The sequence below is a fragment of the Leptosomus discolor genome, chromosome 1, assembly GCF_034619465.1.
Source record: "Leptosomus discolor isolate bLepDis1 chromosome 1, bLepDis1.hap2, whole genome shotgun sequence".
Lineage (NCBI taxonomy): Eukaryota > Metazoa > Chordata > Aves > Leptosomiformes > Leptosomidae > Leptosomus > Leptosomus discolor.
In genome coordinates this window covers 131,856,922-131,876,029 of record NC_141391.1, presented here as the reverse complement: position 1 = coordinate 131,876,029, position 19,108 = coordinate 131,856,922, and the positions used below count along the sequence as shown (strand labels likewise).

Genomic DNA, 19,108 nt, shown 5'->3' with positions numbered 1-19,108 from the left:
TTTGAATCTAGAAATAGATGAAGTTGGTAGACTGATGGAGCTTTTATTATTACTGTTGTATGCAGCACCTGGGACTTAAAATTTAAAGGACAGGCAAAATCTTCATGGCACTTGATCTTGACGGTGCAAAATTGTGAAGGTACACGAAGCATACCACCAGTGACTCGTTTTAGTAAGTCAGACTCACTGTAACTGCTCAGGCCTCATTAATCTTTTTTTCACATGGGGGATTGTATTTGGGGACATGCATGTTAACCATGAGTTTTACCAAAACCATTTCTATTTATGAATGAAGTACACTCATTGTAAAGCATCCTCTTCAAATTAGGTTGATGTGGATATACCTTGAACATCTTTTTATTAAGGTCTGAGGTGCATTGTTCTTCTAAAAATTCAGGTTTTTCAGTGATGATTGAAATTCTTCTTGCGAAGGTTCAATATCTATTAACAAAATGTTAGTAGATCTGTCAGAAGGTAAAGGCTGTCACTTTCCTCCAGCAACTGAGTTTTGAAAGTGAGAAACATACCTCCAAAATACATTATCCCCACACTGAAGTATTTTGATTCTTAAATGTTCAGTAACACTTCCTATTACTCATTCTCCGTAAGCTAGCTCTTTGGCTCCTGTACAGCGTGCTGTCTCTTGGTGAGAACATGACTGTGGGGAATGATGTCTCGTTCTGGTGACCTCATTCTCTCTAGCAGCATCTTATGCAGAGCCCTCTGCTAGCCTTGGAAAAGCTTTCCAGACTACAGATCTATGGTTTCAAGTCTTTCAGTTGATAGAAATCTTCAGCTGCTTTTGTTACTGAATTGAGCATGCTACTGCCACAATAAAATGTGATTGACTTGTACAGGAATACAGGAAAGTTATTTTCCCCATTATTCTAAATGGTATTACTTGTATTTTCTCTCCTTAAACTAGCCTTTTGCCACTTTGAAAGTTGTTTATTTGCTCTGCAGTTGAGGGAGAGAAGGACTGTTACTGTTCAGCATTGTTAATGAGCTTGGATTTGACAGTCAAAGTGAGGAGCTCAGTCCTTCATTTTTTACTGTTTGGGAGAAAATGGATGTGATGTGGGTCATATTGGGAAGCACAGATGAAGAACTTTAGTTTGAACACCTTTCAGTCGGTGCATCTGTTAAACATTGCATTATACTTCTGGTGCTGAAATATTGAAAGGTATATGCTACTATAATATTTTTTTAAATGCAGTCCTAATAGCACTTAAGAAAAATATAAGAGATAGTAAAACACTCTTTGTGTAACAATGTGTTTTGCTGAGAGCATTTATGTTAGACTACTGTGGTTTTCCTGCTGTGTGCATGCTATGCACATAGGCCTGTAAATTGGGAAGTTATTTTCTGGATGATAGCAAGTGATGTCATACTTTGTCAAACTGAGAATAAAATGCGTGCCTAAAAAAAAAAAAGGAGGATTCTATTTAAGCCTTTGAGACCAAGCTAAAGACTGGAGCAAAAAAGTGTGTAAGTTTTAACTTAAAAATATACTGGACGTTTGAGATAGCAGTCAGGACTAGTGCACTAGGGGTTTGAACTGTGAATTTCTGGAACTAAAAGCTTGATTTATTGCACTTTGTCTTAAAATCAGCTCTCCTTAGGCAGAGGAATGTAATAGTCTGAAACCTTGCACAAAGTGGACCAGTCTGTTGGGATTGCTCTGATACTATTGTATCATAATTCTATGCAAATTATTCATTATTAGTTTCATTCTTTGACCTTTTTTTGTAAAGGTGAAGCAGTGCTCTCTAATAGATATGACGTGATCTTGAACTGTGGGATTAGTAAAAACAGTTCTATTATACTTGCAGAGCTCAGTAGGATCTGTCCATATCCCCAAATATTCCAATGTAGCACCCCACGAGTTACTTAAAATTTGGTTGGATTTCTGGAAGCGTTATCAGTTTATCATAGACTTAGTCAAATATTTTTAATAACCTTTGTAGGAAAAATAGCCCAGTTTAAATACATAGATACATTCTGATTTTTGTTGTCAATGTTTGGTTAACAGTTGAAAATCTTGTGTTTATTTTTCTGTGAACTTTGGATTGTTTTTTAATTGCAGTTGCACTAGATGATTACTGTAGGGCCCCTCCAACCCGACTCTTCTAATCTCACATATCAAAACACTCCTTTTCATTGGTACATTTTCAATATACAGGAAAAAAGCATGTTATATGGATCAAGTGGCTCAGTCTCTTCTAAAAGCAGTTTAGGCCAAGCTTAATATTTCTTACAAGGCTTGCTGATTGCCTTCTTTCCTTTCCAGTATCCAGAGACTTCTCCTTAATGTTCTTTGGGGAAAAAGTATTTTTGCCTGGGGGAGGGAGTGTGGGTTTTTTGTACCTAGTGCTTGTTTTAAATCCCTACGACTATTTTGGCTTACATTAGTCATTGAGCAACTCTGTATTTTAAAGAAGCTTGTAAAGGTTATGTTATATTGAGAGTCTGATGTGTATCTTTCTGGTGCCTTGAAATACTTTAGGACTGGAGTGGGCTATTTTTGTCTGTTAGAGTAATCTCTTGTTTAACCTAGGCTTTAAAACAGCACTCCTCATTTTGTGTGTGAATCTTAAAACTTTTACTGATCATTAAAGATCATGATGGAAGATTGTGTTTAGAACCAAGATGATACTGGTTTTGTTGACAGTGAGTTTCAAGATCATGCCTTACTAAAAGCTCCTATGTTCCTAAATGGCTTTATAATTAATGCTGCATTTAAGTTCTGAGGTTTATGGACCGTACTGATTGGAACAATGGGTTCTGAATTCAAGACAGAAACATGCTGTGGTGGGGTTTGCAGCTCTTGCAGCTCATGCCTCATCGTTAATAAAAGGACTGGGTACGATTTTTTTTTTAGTAGTTAGTTCAGATCTTGACAAGTTGTGTACAATGTATTGTGCAGAAAGCAAGGCAGAGCCCTTCTGATTTTTAACTGAAAGATTGCTAGGTGTGCCCCTGCATGTGTCCTGTAGTTGAAGTGCATGACGTAGGACTTCTCCTCTCTAAATTCTTGAGTAGACAAGCAAAGGTGCTGAGAGATAATCTAGAAAACCCTTATGATACTTTTTTTCCCCCCTCCTAAAAGTGTTGCTGATGTGTGCATTGTTCTTTTGGGGTTCATGGCAAAAATGGTGTAGGATTGTGGACTAACATAATTCAGTAAACTTGATTGAATAATTAGAATTACTTAGAGTAAACCAACTTGGGATGTGGCTTCTGTTTTGAAGCTGCAGTTTGTTTATAAGCAATGTGTTTTTAGTAATAAGATGCTGACTAGCATTTGTGTCTCTAGAGAAGAAGAGGAACGTCTGAGAAATAAGATCCGAGCAGATCATGAAAAGGCTCTGGAAGAGGCTAAGGAGAAATTGAAGAAATCACGTGATGAGATTCAAGCTGAGATTCAGACAGAAAAGAACAAAGTAGTGCAAGAGTTGAAAAAGAAAGACAGCAAGCCACTGCCCCCTGTTCCTTTACCAAATCTTATAGGGATAAACAGTGGAGAACCAGCAGACCTGGATATCCGAGAGAAGAGGAACAAAATTAAAGAGGTAAAGATGATGATGTGGTCCTACCTATTCTTGTATCTGCTAGCAGTTATTTATATGGTGTTTAGTTGCTGTTATGATTTATGTTAAAAAGAAAAACAGGGCTACAAATCTTTTTATTAAACAGTAAGCTAAAAGTACACATCAAGTATTAATGAACATCAGCATTATTGCATGTTTTTTTTGTGGTGTTGGGGTGTTAATATTTCACTGGATAACAACTTAAAAACTATTTTAAGGATTTCTTCAATTTAGTGGTATGGGTTCAAAGTGAGTTTGTCATTAACACATGGAACAGCACAAGTGCGTATGTAAAGCAGAGCCTGACTTTGTCAGGTTCCATTCAAAGAATGGGATATGGTAGTGTGCTGCAAGATATTTTTACGTGTTTAAAAAGTAGATTGAAAAGATACAACGGGGAAGAAAATGACCTGCTGCTGAAAATTGCAAATAACCGTATTATCACATACTTTTCAAAATAAGTTTTAAATGGGTCTAAAACCCTAGGAGTTCATTTAAGTAGATTGCCTCATTTACCTGTAAAACATTCAAACTAAGATGTTGGCTTAGGCTTTTGGTTCTCTGGCAACTTCTGCTATGAGAATTGCTATTTCTGGTCTTATCCTTTCTGCTTCTGGTTGGCCATGAGATTCATTACCCTCTTTTGCGCCGGCGATGCCAACTTCCTGTTGTTATTGCCAGGCATTTTTTTGAATCTGTATTTCTAACTAGTATGGCAGAAACATTTTACAGCCTTCTTTTTCTTTTTTTTTTTTCCTGCAATTTGATTAGTTTTATGCCTAAAAATGGGGTTAGCAAGCAGGAATGGTTCTCACCAGAGGTAGACAAGTGCAGGCCCTGTAGTTAAAAGAACATCCAGGACCACAGCACTTAATATTTACATCAGCTAAAAGCTTCCATTAAATTGTAATCTGAGTTTAGTTAGTCATAAAACCAAACAAAAGTCAGTCAGACACCTGTCTTTATAATAGGGAGGAGTTGCAGCTGGAGTATGTGCCATGCTGTGGGTAGATCACTGAAGCTGGAATCTTACTTTGAATATTAATGATGACTAGATTAAATCCATTCTTTACAAATAATGAACAATGGCTTGTGATACGTGAGTGTTACAGCATGGAGCTGTATCACTATTTGAATCTCTTAAATAGCAAATTCTTTCCTGGAAGGTGTGCCTGTTTTGTTAGTGAATACTGCAGAAGCACTTTTGACTGAAGTTGTGTGTGGATTATTGGATGCCCTTGACCCTGCTTGGCCAGGACTGCTTCTCAAAGGACAACACTGAATTGTGGATTTCAAAAGGCTCTACTGCTTTCAAAAATGTGTCTGCAAATATTTTCAGTGAGAATACAGAGAGAATCTTGCTTTTTAAAATGCCTTCTGTAGGGTGAAGATGAACGGTGAATGATATGGTCATGTAGTTGACAACACTTCTTAATTGTAACTATACATTACTGTATTTAAGTAACATTCACTTTGCCACTGATGGATTTACTGGGTAGAATAAAATTGAGTTGACCAAGTAATGTAAAAGTGCTGAGCACAGCTAACAATGAAGAACTAGCTGGAAGAAATAAACAACTAAAGTTCCTGTAGATCAAGCCTGGAACGAGAGGGACGGTTGAAAATTAGTGTTTGCATTTCTGAGGTTGTTTGGTCAGAATGTAGACTGAGAAGAGATGAGAAGCAATAGGTTAAAACAGAATGGCAATTGTCTTGGTGATATTAATAAGATTGGACAATTCTTGCTGATCTAAACCTGAAGGTATAGCAACTTATGAGTAAGGAATCCAGGGTAGTTTGAGTAAGGATCACCAAGTAGTAACTCTGGTGATCCCTAGCTGCAAGTTGCCACAAATCTCATGCTGTAAAAGGCTTATTCCTTTTTTTGGTTATCAGCCTACGTGTAAGTCATACTGACAAGCTAGGATTTTATTGCATAACTTGTTGATTGTTCCTATTGTGATTTCTGAAGTGTAGCTTTTCATAGCCACACCAAATATTTTATGGGATTATATATTAGGTGGGTAAGTACTTCAGTTAGGATAATCATACCTTTGTACTAATCAGTATTCAGTAGTGTAGCCACTGTGCTTGAACAGTCCAGGATCATACTACCATGACTGAAATTTCTGTCTTTGTGTGAACTGCCTTCATTGAGTCAGTCTTGTTAGTGTAGCTGCCAGGTGATCTCCAGAATTTTTAAATTCTTTGGCGCAGGGCAACAGATTATCCCTTCTACAGCTAGATGTGTGAAAGCATAAAATACAGGAGTGGAAGATCTGCTAGTGAGAATGGACAAATAATAATGCTGAAGAACCCATTATTGGTACATTGTCATTTTTGTTTGGCCTCTGGGGCTAGTTCTGGATTTTGGCACCTGCTATGTTGCAATAAATGTAACATGTCTGAGTAAAACAGATATCGACAGTGTCAAATGAATAATACTTTGCCTGGAACCCGTTTTTAACAGCATCAGATGTATCACAAAAGGCTGCAGTGATTCCAGAAATGCAGAGTACATGTCAAAATATGCTGTGATCATCACAGAGGTCTTCTATCACTGTTTTTTGTAACCACTGTAGACTAATACGAGTAGGCTTTATGGCAGAGATAGAGACTTGGCAAAAAAAACGAAACAAGTTTGTCCTGGGTTACAGTGTAAAATGTGCCAAAAGGAAAAAAAAATATTCTATTGTCATCTTCAGGAGCTGTTGAGACCAGGTGGGGCGGTGCTCCCTGCCTCCCCCCTCTGGACTATCTCCTGTTACTGGGCACAACAATGCCTTATCGCCTGACCCATCGATAACTCGCTCCTGGGCTACCTCCTGTTAATGGCCCATCAAGGAACTGCCTCACGACTCCCCATCCCATTGTGAGATGCTCCGTCCGGGGAGGGGGGGGGAAGGAGCCAAGCAGTCCATGCCAAAGAAAAACGGAGATATCGAACACCCTAGCAGCCTTCTTCCACTGGATTCCCAGAGGAGCTTTTCCCCCCACTGGAGTTCCAGAGGACAAGAGCTACCTACCTACCACTGGACCTTCGGAGGAAGACCGGACTCTTTTACCTGATTGCTGCTTCCACAGAACTACATCCATCGCTTCAGGAGGACTGCAGCCAGCATCTTATCGGACTGCTACTGCCACCCTAACAGGGTGTCAGGTTGTGTTCCTGACTCTGTCAGTGTAAACCAGTGGGTTGTTTGTTTTTTTCCCTGCCTTGTGTTATATATATATATATATTAAAGAACTGTTATTCCTATTCCCCATATCTTTGCCTGAAGGCCCCTTAATTTCAAAATTATAATAATTTGGAGGGAAGGGGGTTGCACTTTCCATTTCAAGGGAGGCTCCTGCCTTCCTCCACAGACACCTGTCTTTCAAACCAAGACAGATTTTGGCACCCAACGTGGGGCCCGAGGGCATCGAGAGATAAAAGGAATAACGGTTCTTGTGCGTTGGATATAGATTCCTCGTTAGGTGGCATCATGTGGGCTAGCTTATCTTGGTTTGTGTGGCATGTGATGGTGGCTGTATTTCTCCCATTTGCAGGCCCTTATCTAAACATGGGTCCTATAACTAAGGCTACTGTGACTGTTATCCAGTTTGTTTTATGGATTAATAAGGTGAGGAATTCATGGCTTATTAACTTCCTCTGGAAGGCGGGCACATGGATTCAGAGCTATCACACACTAACTGTATGTTTTTGGGGTTACTTTAATAATGGTACCTACTGTGAGGAAATGACACTGGGAGAAACTTTCTCCCAACCCTTAACCCAGCTCTTTGGGTCTACTCCACCAGTTTTCGAAGGATTCAGATCTTCCCTAAGTGCTAATGATATCATACAGTGGCTGGTGTTGCTGATAGTCCTGTTTTATTCAGTATTCAGAGATCAGGGGAGATTGACTTGGATAACCACCCTGACTAGGAATGCTGCTCCAGAACCTGACCCTGCCTCACAGCTCACATCAGAAATGAACCACCCGGATTGGGTGAAGGAGATACGTGAGATGGGCCAGATGCTGAAGGAGTGCATTCTCTCAGCTGTTGGGAAACCCTCCCTCCTGCCTCAAAGAGGGAGAGTCTAATGGTGCAGCAGTAGAACCCACAGACGTTACAACCGTCCAGGTTCCAGCTGAACCGCAAGGGCAGTCAGAGCCAGCAGCAGTCGCCCCTGTGGAAACGAGGAAATCTAAGATGAAATCAGAGTGCCCAGTTAAGAAAGGAGGGCCCTCAGAACCTGCAGGCGAGCCAGTTGTTGAAATAATCACCGAGTCCCTGACGTACGACAGTCTCCGTAATCTGCACAAAGACATCGTACGGCGGGGGCGTGAGGCTTTTACAACCTGGTTACTTCGGGTCTGGGACCTTATGGGTACAGGTGTGCAACTGGATGGCAGTGAGGCAAGGAATTTGGGACCCTTGACTCAGGACTCAGGTGTCAGTCTGGTATTTGTAAGGGAGCCAGGGACCCTTTCCCTCTGGGAGCGGCTTTTAATGAGTGTGAGAGAGAGGTTTGTCCACAGAGAGAGAATGCAGGAGCACCATCACAGAATACGCTGGAAGACTCTTGAGGAAGGGATCCAGCAGCTGAGAGAAGTGGCAGTATTGGAGGTACTCTTTGGGAGGGATGGACAGCATGGTAATGACCCTGACAAAGTCAGGTGCACAGGGCAAATGTTGTGGAATCTGGCAAATCTAGGGCCATCTGAATACTCCACCTTCATTGCAATGATTAATGCAGATAACGACCGAGAGACAGTGGGTTCTGTCACAAGCAAGCTTAGGAATTTTGAAAGCATGATCAATGGCCCAATGCAGGCTAACGTTTCTGCTGTGATTAAGAGCCTACAAGAGGAGATGAGGGAAATAAAGGAGGAGGTGAGGAGGAGCAGTTCCCATTTGGCACCGGTACAAGTCACAGGCCCCAAAGTCGGAGCCCAACGTCCCCCAGCTAGAGGGAGAGGGTACACCCCACGAGCTGAGCTATGGTACTTCCTGCGCGACCATGGGGAAGACATGGGAAGGTGGGATGGGAAACCCACTTCTGTCCTGGCAGCACGGGTGCGTCAACTCAAGGAGGGAAACACTAACTGGGGGAGTAACACTAAAGTGAAGGTAGCCTCAACCTCCCAGGACCGAGCTGCCAGATATTACAGAAGGGAGGATGATCCAACAGATCCCCTTGAAGGAACCTCTAGTATGTATGTCCAGGAAGGAAATGATAACCAGTGCTAGAGGGGCCCTGCCTCTAGCCAGGGGGAGGCACGAGAAAACCGGATATTTTGGACGGTGTGGATCCGATGGCCTGGCACGTCAGAGCCACAAAAATACAAAGCGTTAGTTGATACTGGTGCGCAGTGTACCCTAATGCCATCGGGACATGTGGGGGCAGAACCTGTTTCCATTGCCGGGGTAACGGGGGGATCGCAGCAATTGACTCTGTTGGAAGCCGAGGTGAGCCTTACTGGGAAGGAGTGGCAGAAACATCCGATTGTGACTGGCCCAGAGGCCCCGTGTATTCTGGGCATAGACTTCCTCAGGAACGGCTATTACAAGGACCCAAAAGGTCTTAGGTGGGCATTTGGGATGGCTGCTGTGGAGGCAGAGAGCATTAGGCAATTGAACACCTTTCCCGGACTATCAGAAAACCCATCTGCAGTAGGACTCTTGAAGGTGGAAGAGCAACAAGTGCCAATTGCCACCCTGACAGTGCACCGCCGGCAGTATCGGACGAATCGAGATGTCGTGATCCCCATCCACAAAATGATCCGCGAGCTGGAGAGTCAAGGGGTGGTCAGCAAGACCCACTCACCCTTCAGCAGCCCCATTTGGCCTGTGCGCAAGTCTGACAGAGAATGGAGATTGACTGTGGACTATCGTGGCTTGAATGAAGTAACTCCACTGTTGAGCGCTGCCGTGCTGGACATGCTGGAACTCCAGTACGAGCTGGAGTCCAAGGCAGCAAAGTGGTATGCCACTATTGACATTGCCAATGCTTTTTTCTCCATTCCTCTGGCAGCAGAATGCAGGCCTCAGTTTGCCTTCACCTGGAGGGGCGTACAGTACACCTGGAACCGACTACCCCAGGGGTGGAAGCACAGTCCCACCATCTGCCATGGACTGATCCAGGCTGCACTGGAAAAGGGTGAAGCTCCGGAACATCTGCAGTACATCGATGACATCATTGTGTGGGGGAACACAGCAAAGGAAGTATTTGGGAAAGGAGAGAAGATCATCCAGATTCTCCTGGAAGCTGGTTTTGCCATCAAGAAGGGCAAAGTCAAGGGACCTGCCCGAGAGATCCAGTTCCTGGGGGTAAAGTGGCAAGACGGATGGCGTCAGATCCCCACCGAGGTCATCAATAAGATCACTGCGATGTCTCCACCAACCAGCAAGAAGGAAACACAGGCTTTCTTAGGCGCCATAAGTTTTTGGAGAATGCACATTCCTGAGTACAGCCAGATTGTGAGCCCTCTGTACCTGGTTACCCTCAAGAAGAACGATTTCCACTGGGGCCCTGAACAGCAACAAGCTTTTGCCCAAATCAAGCGGGAGATCGCTCATGCGCTAGCCCTTGGCCCAGTCAGGACGGGACCAGAGGTGAGGAACGTGCTCTACTCTGCGGCCGGGAACAATGATTTGTCCTGGAGCCTTTGGCAGAAGGTGCCTGGAGAGACTCGTGGCCGACCACTGGGATTCTGGAGTCAAAGTTATAGAGGGTCTGAGGCCAACTACACTCCCACAGAGAAGGAAATCCTAGCAGCCTATGAAGGAGTCCAAGCCGCCTCGGAAGTGATTGGCACCGAAGCACAACTCCTCCTGGCACCCCGACTACCGGTGCTGGGGTGGATGTTTAAAGGGAAGGTTCCCTCCACCCACCACGCCACCGACGCCACATGGAGCAAATGGATTGCCCTCATCACACAGCGCGCCCGTATTGGAAACCCAAATAGCCCTGGGATTTTGGAGATAATTACGAACTGGCTGGAAGGTGAAGACTTTGGCCTCACTGACGAAGAGGAGCAGGAACAAGTGACGCGGGCTGAAGAAGCTCCACCGTACAACCAACTACCAGCAGAGGAAACACGATATGCTCTTTTCACTGACGGTTCCTGTCGCATCGTAGGGATGAACCGGAAGTGGAAAGCAGCCGTATGGAGCCCCACACGACAGGTCGCACAAGCTACTGAAGGAGAAGGTGGATCAAGTCAACTTGCTGAGCTCAAAGCCGTTCAACTGGCCCTGGACATTGCTGAAAGACAGAAGTGGCCAAAGCTCTACCTTTATACTGATTCGTGGATGGTAGCCAATGCTCTGTGGGGCTGGCTGGAAAGGTGGAAAAAGGCCAACTGGCAGCATAGGGGAAAACCAATCTGGGCTGCTGATGAGTGGAAAGATATTGCCACTCGGGTAAAGAAGCTACCTGTGAGGGTCCGTCATGTAGATGCTCATGTCCCCAGGAGTCGGGCTAATGAAGAACATCGTAACAATGAACAGGTAGATCAGGCTGCAAAAATAGAGGTGTCCCAGATAGACTTAGATTGGCAACATAAAGGAGAGTTGTTCTTAGCTCGATGGGCCCACGATGCCTCAGGCCATCAAGGCAGAGAGGCCACTTATAAATGGGCACGGGACCGAGGGGTGGATCTAACCATGAGCAGTATCTCCCAGGTTATCCAAGACTGTGAGACCTGTGCTGCGATCAAACAGGCCAAGCGGGTGAAGCCTCTGTGGTACGGTGGACGATGGTCGAAGTACAGGTATGGGGAAGCCTGGCAAATTGACTACATCACTCTTCCCCAAACCCGTCAAGGCAAGCGCTACGTGCTGACCATGGTGGAAGCAACCACTGGGTGGCTGGAGACCTACCCTGTGCCTCATGCTACTGCCCGGAACACCATCTTGGGCCTGGAAAAGCAAGTTCTTTGGAGACATGGCACCCCTGAGAGAATCGAGTCAGACAACGGGACACATTTCAAGAACAGCCTCATAAGCACTTGGGCCAGAGAACACGGAATCGAATGGATATATCATATCCCTTATCATGCACTAGCTGCCGGGAAAGTTGAACGGTGCAACGGGCTACTTAAGACTACCCTAAAAGCACTTGGAGGGGGGACTTTCAAAAATTGGGAACTGAACTTAGCAAAGGCCACCTGGATGGTCAATACCCGGGGGTCCATCAATCAAGCTGGTCCCGCCCAGTCTGGACCCTTGCACACAGTGGATGGAGATAAAGTCCCTGTGGTACATACGAGAGGTATGTTAGGAAAGACTGTTTGGATTAATCCCACATCAGGCAAAGGCACACCACTCTGTGGGGCTGGTTTTGCTCAAGGACCTGGTTACACTTGGTGGGTAATGCAGAAAAATGGGGAAACCCGTTGTGTACCACAAGGAGACCTAATTTTAAGTGAGAACTCTGTGCAAGGTTTCATTGTGTGTGTATGTATATATGTATCTGTAAGGGGGCATTGGGTTGGGTATGGTGTAGATGGTAATAGAATAAGGGGTGGATTATGTCCTCGGTTACAGTGTAAAATGTGCCAAAAGGAAAAAAAAAAATATTCTATTACCATCTTCAGGAGCTGTTGAGACCAGGTGGGGCGGTGCTCCCTGCCTCCCCCCTCTGGACTATCTCCTGTTACTGGGCACAACAATGCCTTATCGCCTGACCCATCGATAACTCGCTCCTGGGCTACCTCCTGTTAATGGCCCATCAAGGAACTGCCTCACGACTCCCCATCCCATTGTGAGATGCTCCGTCCGGGGAGGGGGGGGGGAAGGAGCCAAGCAGTCCATGCCAAATAAAAACGGAGATATCGAACACCCTAGCAGCCTTCTTCCACTGGATTCCCAGAGGAGCTTTTCCCCCCACTGGAGTTCCAGAGGACAAGAGCTACCTACCTACCACTGGACCTTCGGAGGAAGACCAGACTCTTTTACCTGATTGCTGCTTCCACAGAACTACATCCATCACTTCAGGAGGACTGCAGCCAGCATCTTATCGGACTGCCACTGCCACCCTAACAGGGTGTCAGGTTGTGTTCCTGACTTTGTCAGTGTAAACCAGTGGGTTGTTTGTTTTTTTCCCTGCCTTGTGTTATATATATATATATATATATTAAAGAACTGTTATTCCTATTCCCCATATCTTTGCCTGAAGGCCCCTTAATTTCAAAATTATAATAATTTGGAGGGAAGGGGGTTGCACTTTCCATTTCAAGGGAGGCTCCTGCCTTCCTCCACAGACACCTGTCTTTCAAACCAAGACAAAGTTGTAGGAGAATATCTCTAACATAGGTCTACACCTAGCATATATAGCATTTCTGTCATGCAAGACGTTATGGTTGCCTAGATTGAGACTAAAAAATAGCACAGGGAAGCTTCTAGCTCTTTGGAGTCTGCATATGTGGCTTCAAAATTCCAGATGGTCCTCAGAAGGCATTTGGTTCATGCCTTGGTTTACTTTGAAATATCCTGATGTGTATTTGAGGAACTTCATTCTCACAGAACAGTTTTAGCGTGTTTGAATTCCCCAAATGAACGAACTTATACAGCCTGTTTCACCTAGTATCAAATGGTGAAAAACTATGTAGAATTGGGCGGCTGACTGTTAGGGACAATATTTAGTACACAGATGGGTCTTTACAGTTGGGAGAAGGACTTGAAAATTTTGAACAGGGATTTACTTTCTATCATTTTCACAGAAAATTTATTACTACTTTTTCTTTCCAAAGAACAACTTGGTGAAGTCTCTTTTTAACAGATCTTTGTGTAAAAAGTGGTTTTGCAGTACTTAAATATTTTAAAAATATATATTTTGATATTTTTTTAAAACTGCATATGAAAGTAAAAAATTTCTGTAATGCTCTTGAGAGCTTTGAAGTATTTGAAAGCTTTATATAATAGGAATATTTACTGAGCATAGAGAGGGAGACTTCTTAAGGTCATGAAATAAACCAGGACAGAATCTGCATCTCTTAGTTTTGTTTTTTTCGTGTCTTTTGGTTCTGAGATTTGTATCTAGTGTTATCTTGTATTCTCAACTGTAACTAATTCTCAGAATTGTCTAATTTGTCTGTGTTCTTGTAACAAGCTATTAATTCCGTTATTTCAATAAGGAACATTTATGAGTTGGCTGCTTATTTTAGATGCATGGTGACAACTTTGAGAAGTAAAGGTTTTCCACCTGCTTACTGTACATGCTTTGTAGCACTTTCTGGTATATTAACTTGCTGTTCTGGCTTTTAAAAAATGCTGTGTTTTTTAATTAACTATTATTTTAAGAATAAATGCATCTGAAAATTTATTCTTGCTGCTACACTTTAGTTTTGTATTAATATTGTAGTGATTTTTTTTCATACCAAGTAAAAGATGAGAAAATGGTTTTATAAGAGGGTAGGCGTAACTTGTATAATCTTCCAAAAAGATTTTAAGATGTGTCTTTTTGTTATGGTTAATAGAAAGAAATTAAGAACAACACTTATCTTTTGGAAGTCATTAACTTCCTTTCCAAGTTAGATACAAATTGCATGAGGACTTGGAATTTTTGGCACTTAATTTCTGCTATGTCCTTTAAATGGTGTTCAGAATACTAATAGTTTTCTGCAGTTTAAGTGTAATCATTACATAGTGCTCTTTTTAATGAGTTTTGTTTCCTTGAAGTTAAATTTTACCCATTCAAATAAGGAAAATTTTACAATTTTTTTCACCCTGCTTCAGGGTTCAGCTTTTCTTTCATTTCAGCCTAAGATTTCACATTATTGTCTTACTGCCAGCATTCATTTCAGATACTTGTTAAAATAGCATATTTCACCCAATAGTGGTACTAGTCCCATGTTGCATAAGCTATATATACTCTGTTCTAAATATTGAAATGTTTTGAGTTCTTGGATTGCTAAAGTCCATATAGGTTTGCTCTGAGAAATGTGGAAATTATGGATGTATGTTTTACATACAAGTTAACATGTATTGTATTACTTACCAGTTTTGCATATGTGCTGACTACAGAGCTCTGGGAGTGATTTTCAGGGACCTGGAGGCCTTGGTAATAGACTCCTTGATCCTGCCCGTAAGGGGAAAGGGTGTGAGGAGGAGGGGCACTGGCAATGCACATCAGCAATTGCTTGTGAAGCTGGTGTTGGCAACATGGTTTTGGGTTCTACAGCCATGGGATCCTGTTTGCAGGGTCTGCCTGGGAGAGATGGGATCCACCTCACTAAGGCAGGACAAAGGCCTCTCTGCCAGCAGGATGGCTCAGCTTGTAAGGAAGGCTTTGAACTGGGAATGATGGGGGGAGGGAGAGGGGAACTAGGAGCCTTATGAGAGGGAGTGACTGAAAGGGTGCATAAGCAAAGAGCCTGCAGTGATATGCCCGAAAGGGATCACAAAATCCACAGAACAGGGCTTAAGTAGGCTCACCTCTAGCATTTGCATACAAGCAAGGAAGTGCCTACAAGGCACCATTATGGAGAGATCCTCAAAACCATTTTTGGGAAATCAGCATGCCAGGGTACCTCTCTGAAGTGCCTGTACAGTAATGTGTGTGGCATGGGGAATAAACATGATGAGTCAAAGATCTGTATGCAGTTGCAGGGCTGTTATCTTATTAATGTGGAGATAGAGATGTGGTGGGATGACTTGCATGACTGGAGTGTTGCAGTGGAGGGATAAAAGCTCTATAAGAATGGGCCAGGAAAATGAGGGGGTGAGGTTGCCTTTATGTGAGAGAGCAGCTGGAATGCCTGGAGCTCTGCCTGGGGATGGATGATGAACTTATGGGTAAAAATTAAAGGGCAGGCTGGTATGGGTGACACTGCAGTGTAGTCTGCTATAGGCCACCTGACCAGGAATAACAAGTCCAATACAGACAGATCGGAGCAGGCCCTGGTCTTCATGGGGAACTTCAGCCAACTCAGTATCTGCTAGGGGCACAACACAGCAGGGTGTAAGCAATTCAAGAGTTTTCTGGAGTGCGGTGACGACAACCTACTCCTCCAAATGATAGTGCAGCCACCGAGAAGAGGTGCTCTGCTAATCTTCATACTCACAAAGAAGGAGGGGTTTGTTGGGCATGTGAAGTCGAAAGGCAGTCTTGACTGTAGGAACCGTGAGATAGTGGAGTTTAGGATCCTGAAAGGAGGGAGAAGGGCAAAAAGTAAGCTCACAGTCCTGAACTTCAGGAGGGTGGACTTCAGCCTCTTCAGAGATCTGCTTTGTTAGAGTTGCTTGGGATAAGGCCCTGGAGGGAAGAGGGGGCCAGGAAAACTGGTTAATATTGAAGGATTACTTCCACCAAGCTCAAGAGCAGTCCATCCTAATGAGCAGGAAATCAAGCGAAAACACCAGGAGCTCTTTCAAAACTCAGATGCAGAAAAGAAGCATAAAGGAGGTGGAAATGGGGACAGTTAACCTGGGGGGAATACAGAGATGCTGTCTGAGTGTGCAGAGATGGGGTTAGGAAAGCCAAAGCCTTATTGCAAGTGAATCTGGCAAGGGATGTCAAAGGCAACAGGAAAGGCTTCTGTAAGTACACAAGTGTCAAAAGGAAGATTAAAGAGTATGTGCAGCCTCTGCTGAATGAGGCAAGAGACCTGGTGACAGAGGATATCGAAGAAGCTGAGGTTCTTTTTTTGCCTCAGTCTGGACTGATAAGACTGGCCTTCAGAATCCCAGGCCCTGGTAACCACTGAGAAAGTCTGAAGCAAGAAAGATGCACCCTTAGTGGAAGAAGGTCAAGTGAAGGAGTACTTAAGCAAACTGTGTGTACATAAGTCTATGGGCTGTGATGGGATGTACATAGGAGTGCTGAGGAAGCTGGCTGATGTCATCATGAAACCTCTTGATAATCTTTGATTATGGTGATTGGGAGAAGTGCTTGAAGACTGGAGGAAAGCATATGTCATTTGTGTCTTCAAGAATGGCAAGAAGGAGGACCCAGGGAGCTACAGGCCAGTCAGCCTTACCTTGATCCTTGGGAAGGTGATTAAGTGACTAATCTGGGAAACTATTCCCAGGCCCATGAACTACAAAATGATGACAAGGAGTAGCCAACATGGATTGACAAAGGGTAGGTCATGGTCAACTTGCTTGATAAACTTGTACAATGAAATGAGTGGCTTAGTAGATGAGGGGCAAGCAGTGGATATTTTCTGCCTGGACTTTGGTAAGTGATTTGTCACTCTCCTGTAAAATCTTCACAGAGAAACTAATGAAGTGTGAGCTAGATAAGCAGACAGTGTGGTGGATTGAAAACTAGATGAATAACTAGTGGTGTACCTCAGGAGTCAATACTGGGTCCGATGATGTTCAGCATCTTCATTAATGATCTGGATGATGGGACAGAATATACTGTCAGCAAGTTTGTTGATGACAAAACTGGGAGGAGTGGCTAATATGCTGGAGCATTGTGCTGCCCCCCAGAGGACCTCAGCAGGCTGGAGAAATGGGCCGACAGGAATGTCATGCAGTTCAGCAAGGGGAAGTGCAGAGTCCTGCAGCTGGGGAGGAACAACCCCCTGCATCAATATATGATGGAGGCCAACCATCTTGAAAACAGCTTTACAGAAAAGGACTTGGGAGTCCTGGTGGACCCCAAGTTGACCATGAACCAGCAGTGTGCCCTTGCAGTGAAGAAGGCTAATTGTATCCTGAGTTGCATTTGACAAAGTATTACCAGGAGGTTGAGGAAGGTGATCCTTCCGTTGTATTTGGCACTAGTGTGGCCACACCTGGAGTGTTGTACCCTGTTCTGGGCTCCCCAGTACAAGAGAGTCGTGGACATACTGGAGAGAGTCCAGCAAAGGGCCACAAAGTTGGTTAAGGGACTGGAGCATCTCTTCTCTGAGGAAAGGCTGAGAGAGATGGGACTGTTTGTCCTGATCAAGAGAAGGCTCATGGGGATCTTACCAAAGTATACGAATACCTGAAGGGAGGGTGCAAAGAGGATGGAGCCAGGCTTTTTTCAGTGGTGTCCAGTGACAGGACAAGAGACAACGGGCACAAACTGAAACACAAGAAGCTCTGTCTGAACATTGGAAGCCTGTTTTTACTGTGAGGGTGAGCAAGCACTGAAGCTGGTTGCCCAGATAGGTTGTGGGGTCTCCCTTCTCTGAGACAGTCGTAAGGTGACTGGACATGGACCTGGGCAGCCTGTTCCAGATTACTGTGCTTGAGCAGGGAGCTTGGACCAGGTGACCGCCAGAGGTCCCTTCCAACCTCAATTGTTCTGTGATAGAATGATGTTTGTTGGCTAAGCCTGTCAGCTGGAAGAAGGCTTCTCTAAAATGTAACACAAGTGTATGTATTAAACTTGACAAAATAGGTTTTATGTTCTAGGTTTCAAAGATAGACTGGAAAAAAATGAGTTCTCCGGAGCTTTTGTTCTACTACTTGTTCTGTATTTGTTGTGATATGCAGTCATGTAATTAGGCAGTGCTAATTGTATACAGACTTTTTAAAATTCAGCTCAGAGGAGGTGGTGTACTCACACAAATAAGATAGAGTTGCTGGTTGTAGCATGCTTGCTTCTTGTGCAGTTTAAAAGCTGTTGTGTTTAATGAGATGGGGTAGCAAGGAGATATCTTACTACTTTCTGATAAGCTGTTTTCAATGCAGCAGTTTTGGTTCTGTTCTTCTTGTCACAGCTTTCTGATAAAAAGAGAAAGTGGAAGAGATATTTAGTGAAAGTTGTGAAATGAGCATCCAGGGAGGACAGGGGCCACAGTTAAAGATCACTTGCTGCATCCAACACGTGTGGAATGAGTTGCTGTTAAGTTTGTATGCTTTGCAAAAGTGAGGAACAAGGTCCTGACTGGGAAGCTGGGGAGGTTCTGACTCAAGTTGTTTTGCCAGTGAACTTACGTGGCCTTCAGCAAAGCTTTCAGTGTATCCTCTTTTAAAATATGACTTGTAATATGTTGCCTCCTAGAAGGGAAGGTAGGAAGTTAAATTATTTAATATTAGTGGAGGCGATTTTGGAAATACTTTTAGAAATGTGCCAAGGAGAGAAGTGATTAAAATGTGTATTCGTCATTGTCTCTGGATGATGCTTAAAAGGCTGCGAATAGCATTGAAAAGTAACAGGCTGTTCTATAAGCAGCAAAACTAGTGGTTTCCTAGGGATTTTTGACCTACATCCACTTATACCACCCTCTGCTCCTTAGGCATACATTGCTGTGGATGCCCTCTTATCTTCCTGTTTGCATGAATTGCGATGTGTTCTGTGCCTGATTTAGAGCTACCTGCGCACTAGATGCTGCCCTTCTGAATGAATAGTGTGTTGGATTATAACTGCCTTCCTCTCAGTTGTGGTACTAATTTGTGTCCAACTTACCCAGCCACAGGTATAAGTCTCAAGTATCTGGCTCCTCCAACTCTGTAATATTAAGTTTGAAATGAGAATGGATTCAAAGGCTACTGCAAATGTATGTGGCAAATGACAGGTGTACAGATAGCAAGATTGCATAAGCCTTATTCTCTTAAGAAATCAGGTTAAAAATAGTAAGTAAGTG

The 19,108-nt window shown here is 43.6% G+C and overlaps 1 protein-coding gene across 1 annotated transcript in view; it reads left to right on the top strand.

The window, feature by feature from the left end:
* MAN1A2 (mannosidase alpha class 1A member 2) overlaps nucleotides 1-19,108 on the top strand; it is a 146,446-nt gene that overhangs the window by 25,427 nt on the left and 101,911 nt on the right. Inside the window, exon 2 of the mRNA XM_086478369.1 lies at nucleotides 3,317-3,572. Coding sequence (XP_086334495.1) covers nucleotides 3,317-3,572 — 256 coding nt within the window. The remainder of the gene's footprint in view (nucleotides 1-3,316; nucleotides 3,573-19,108) is intronic.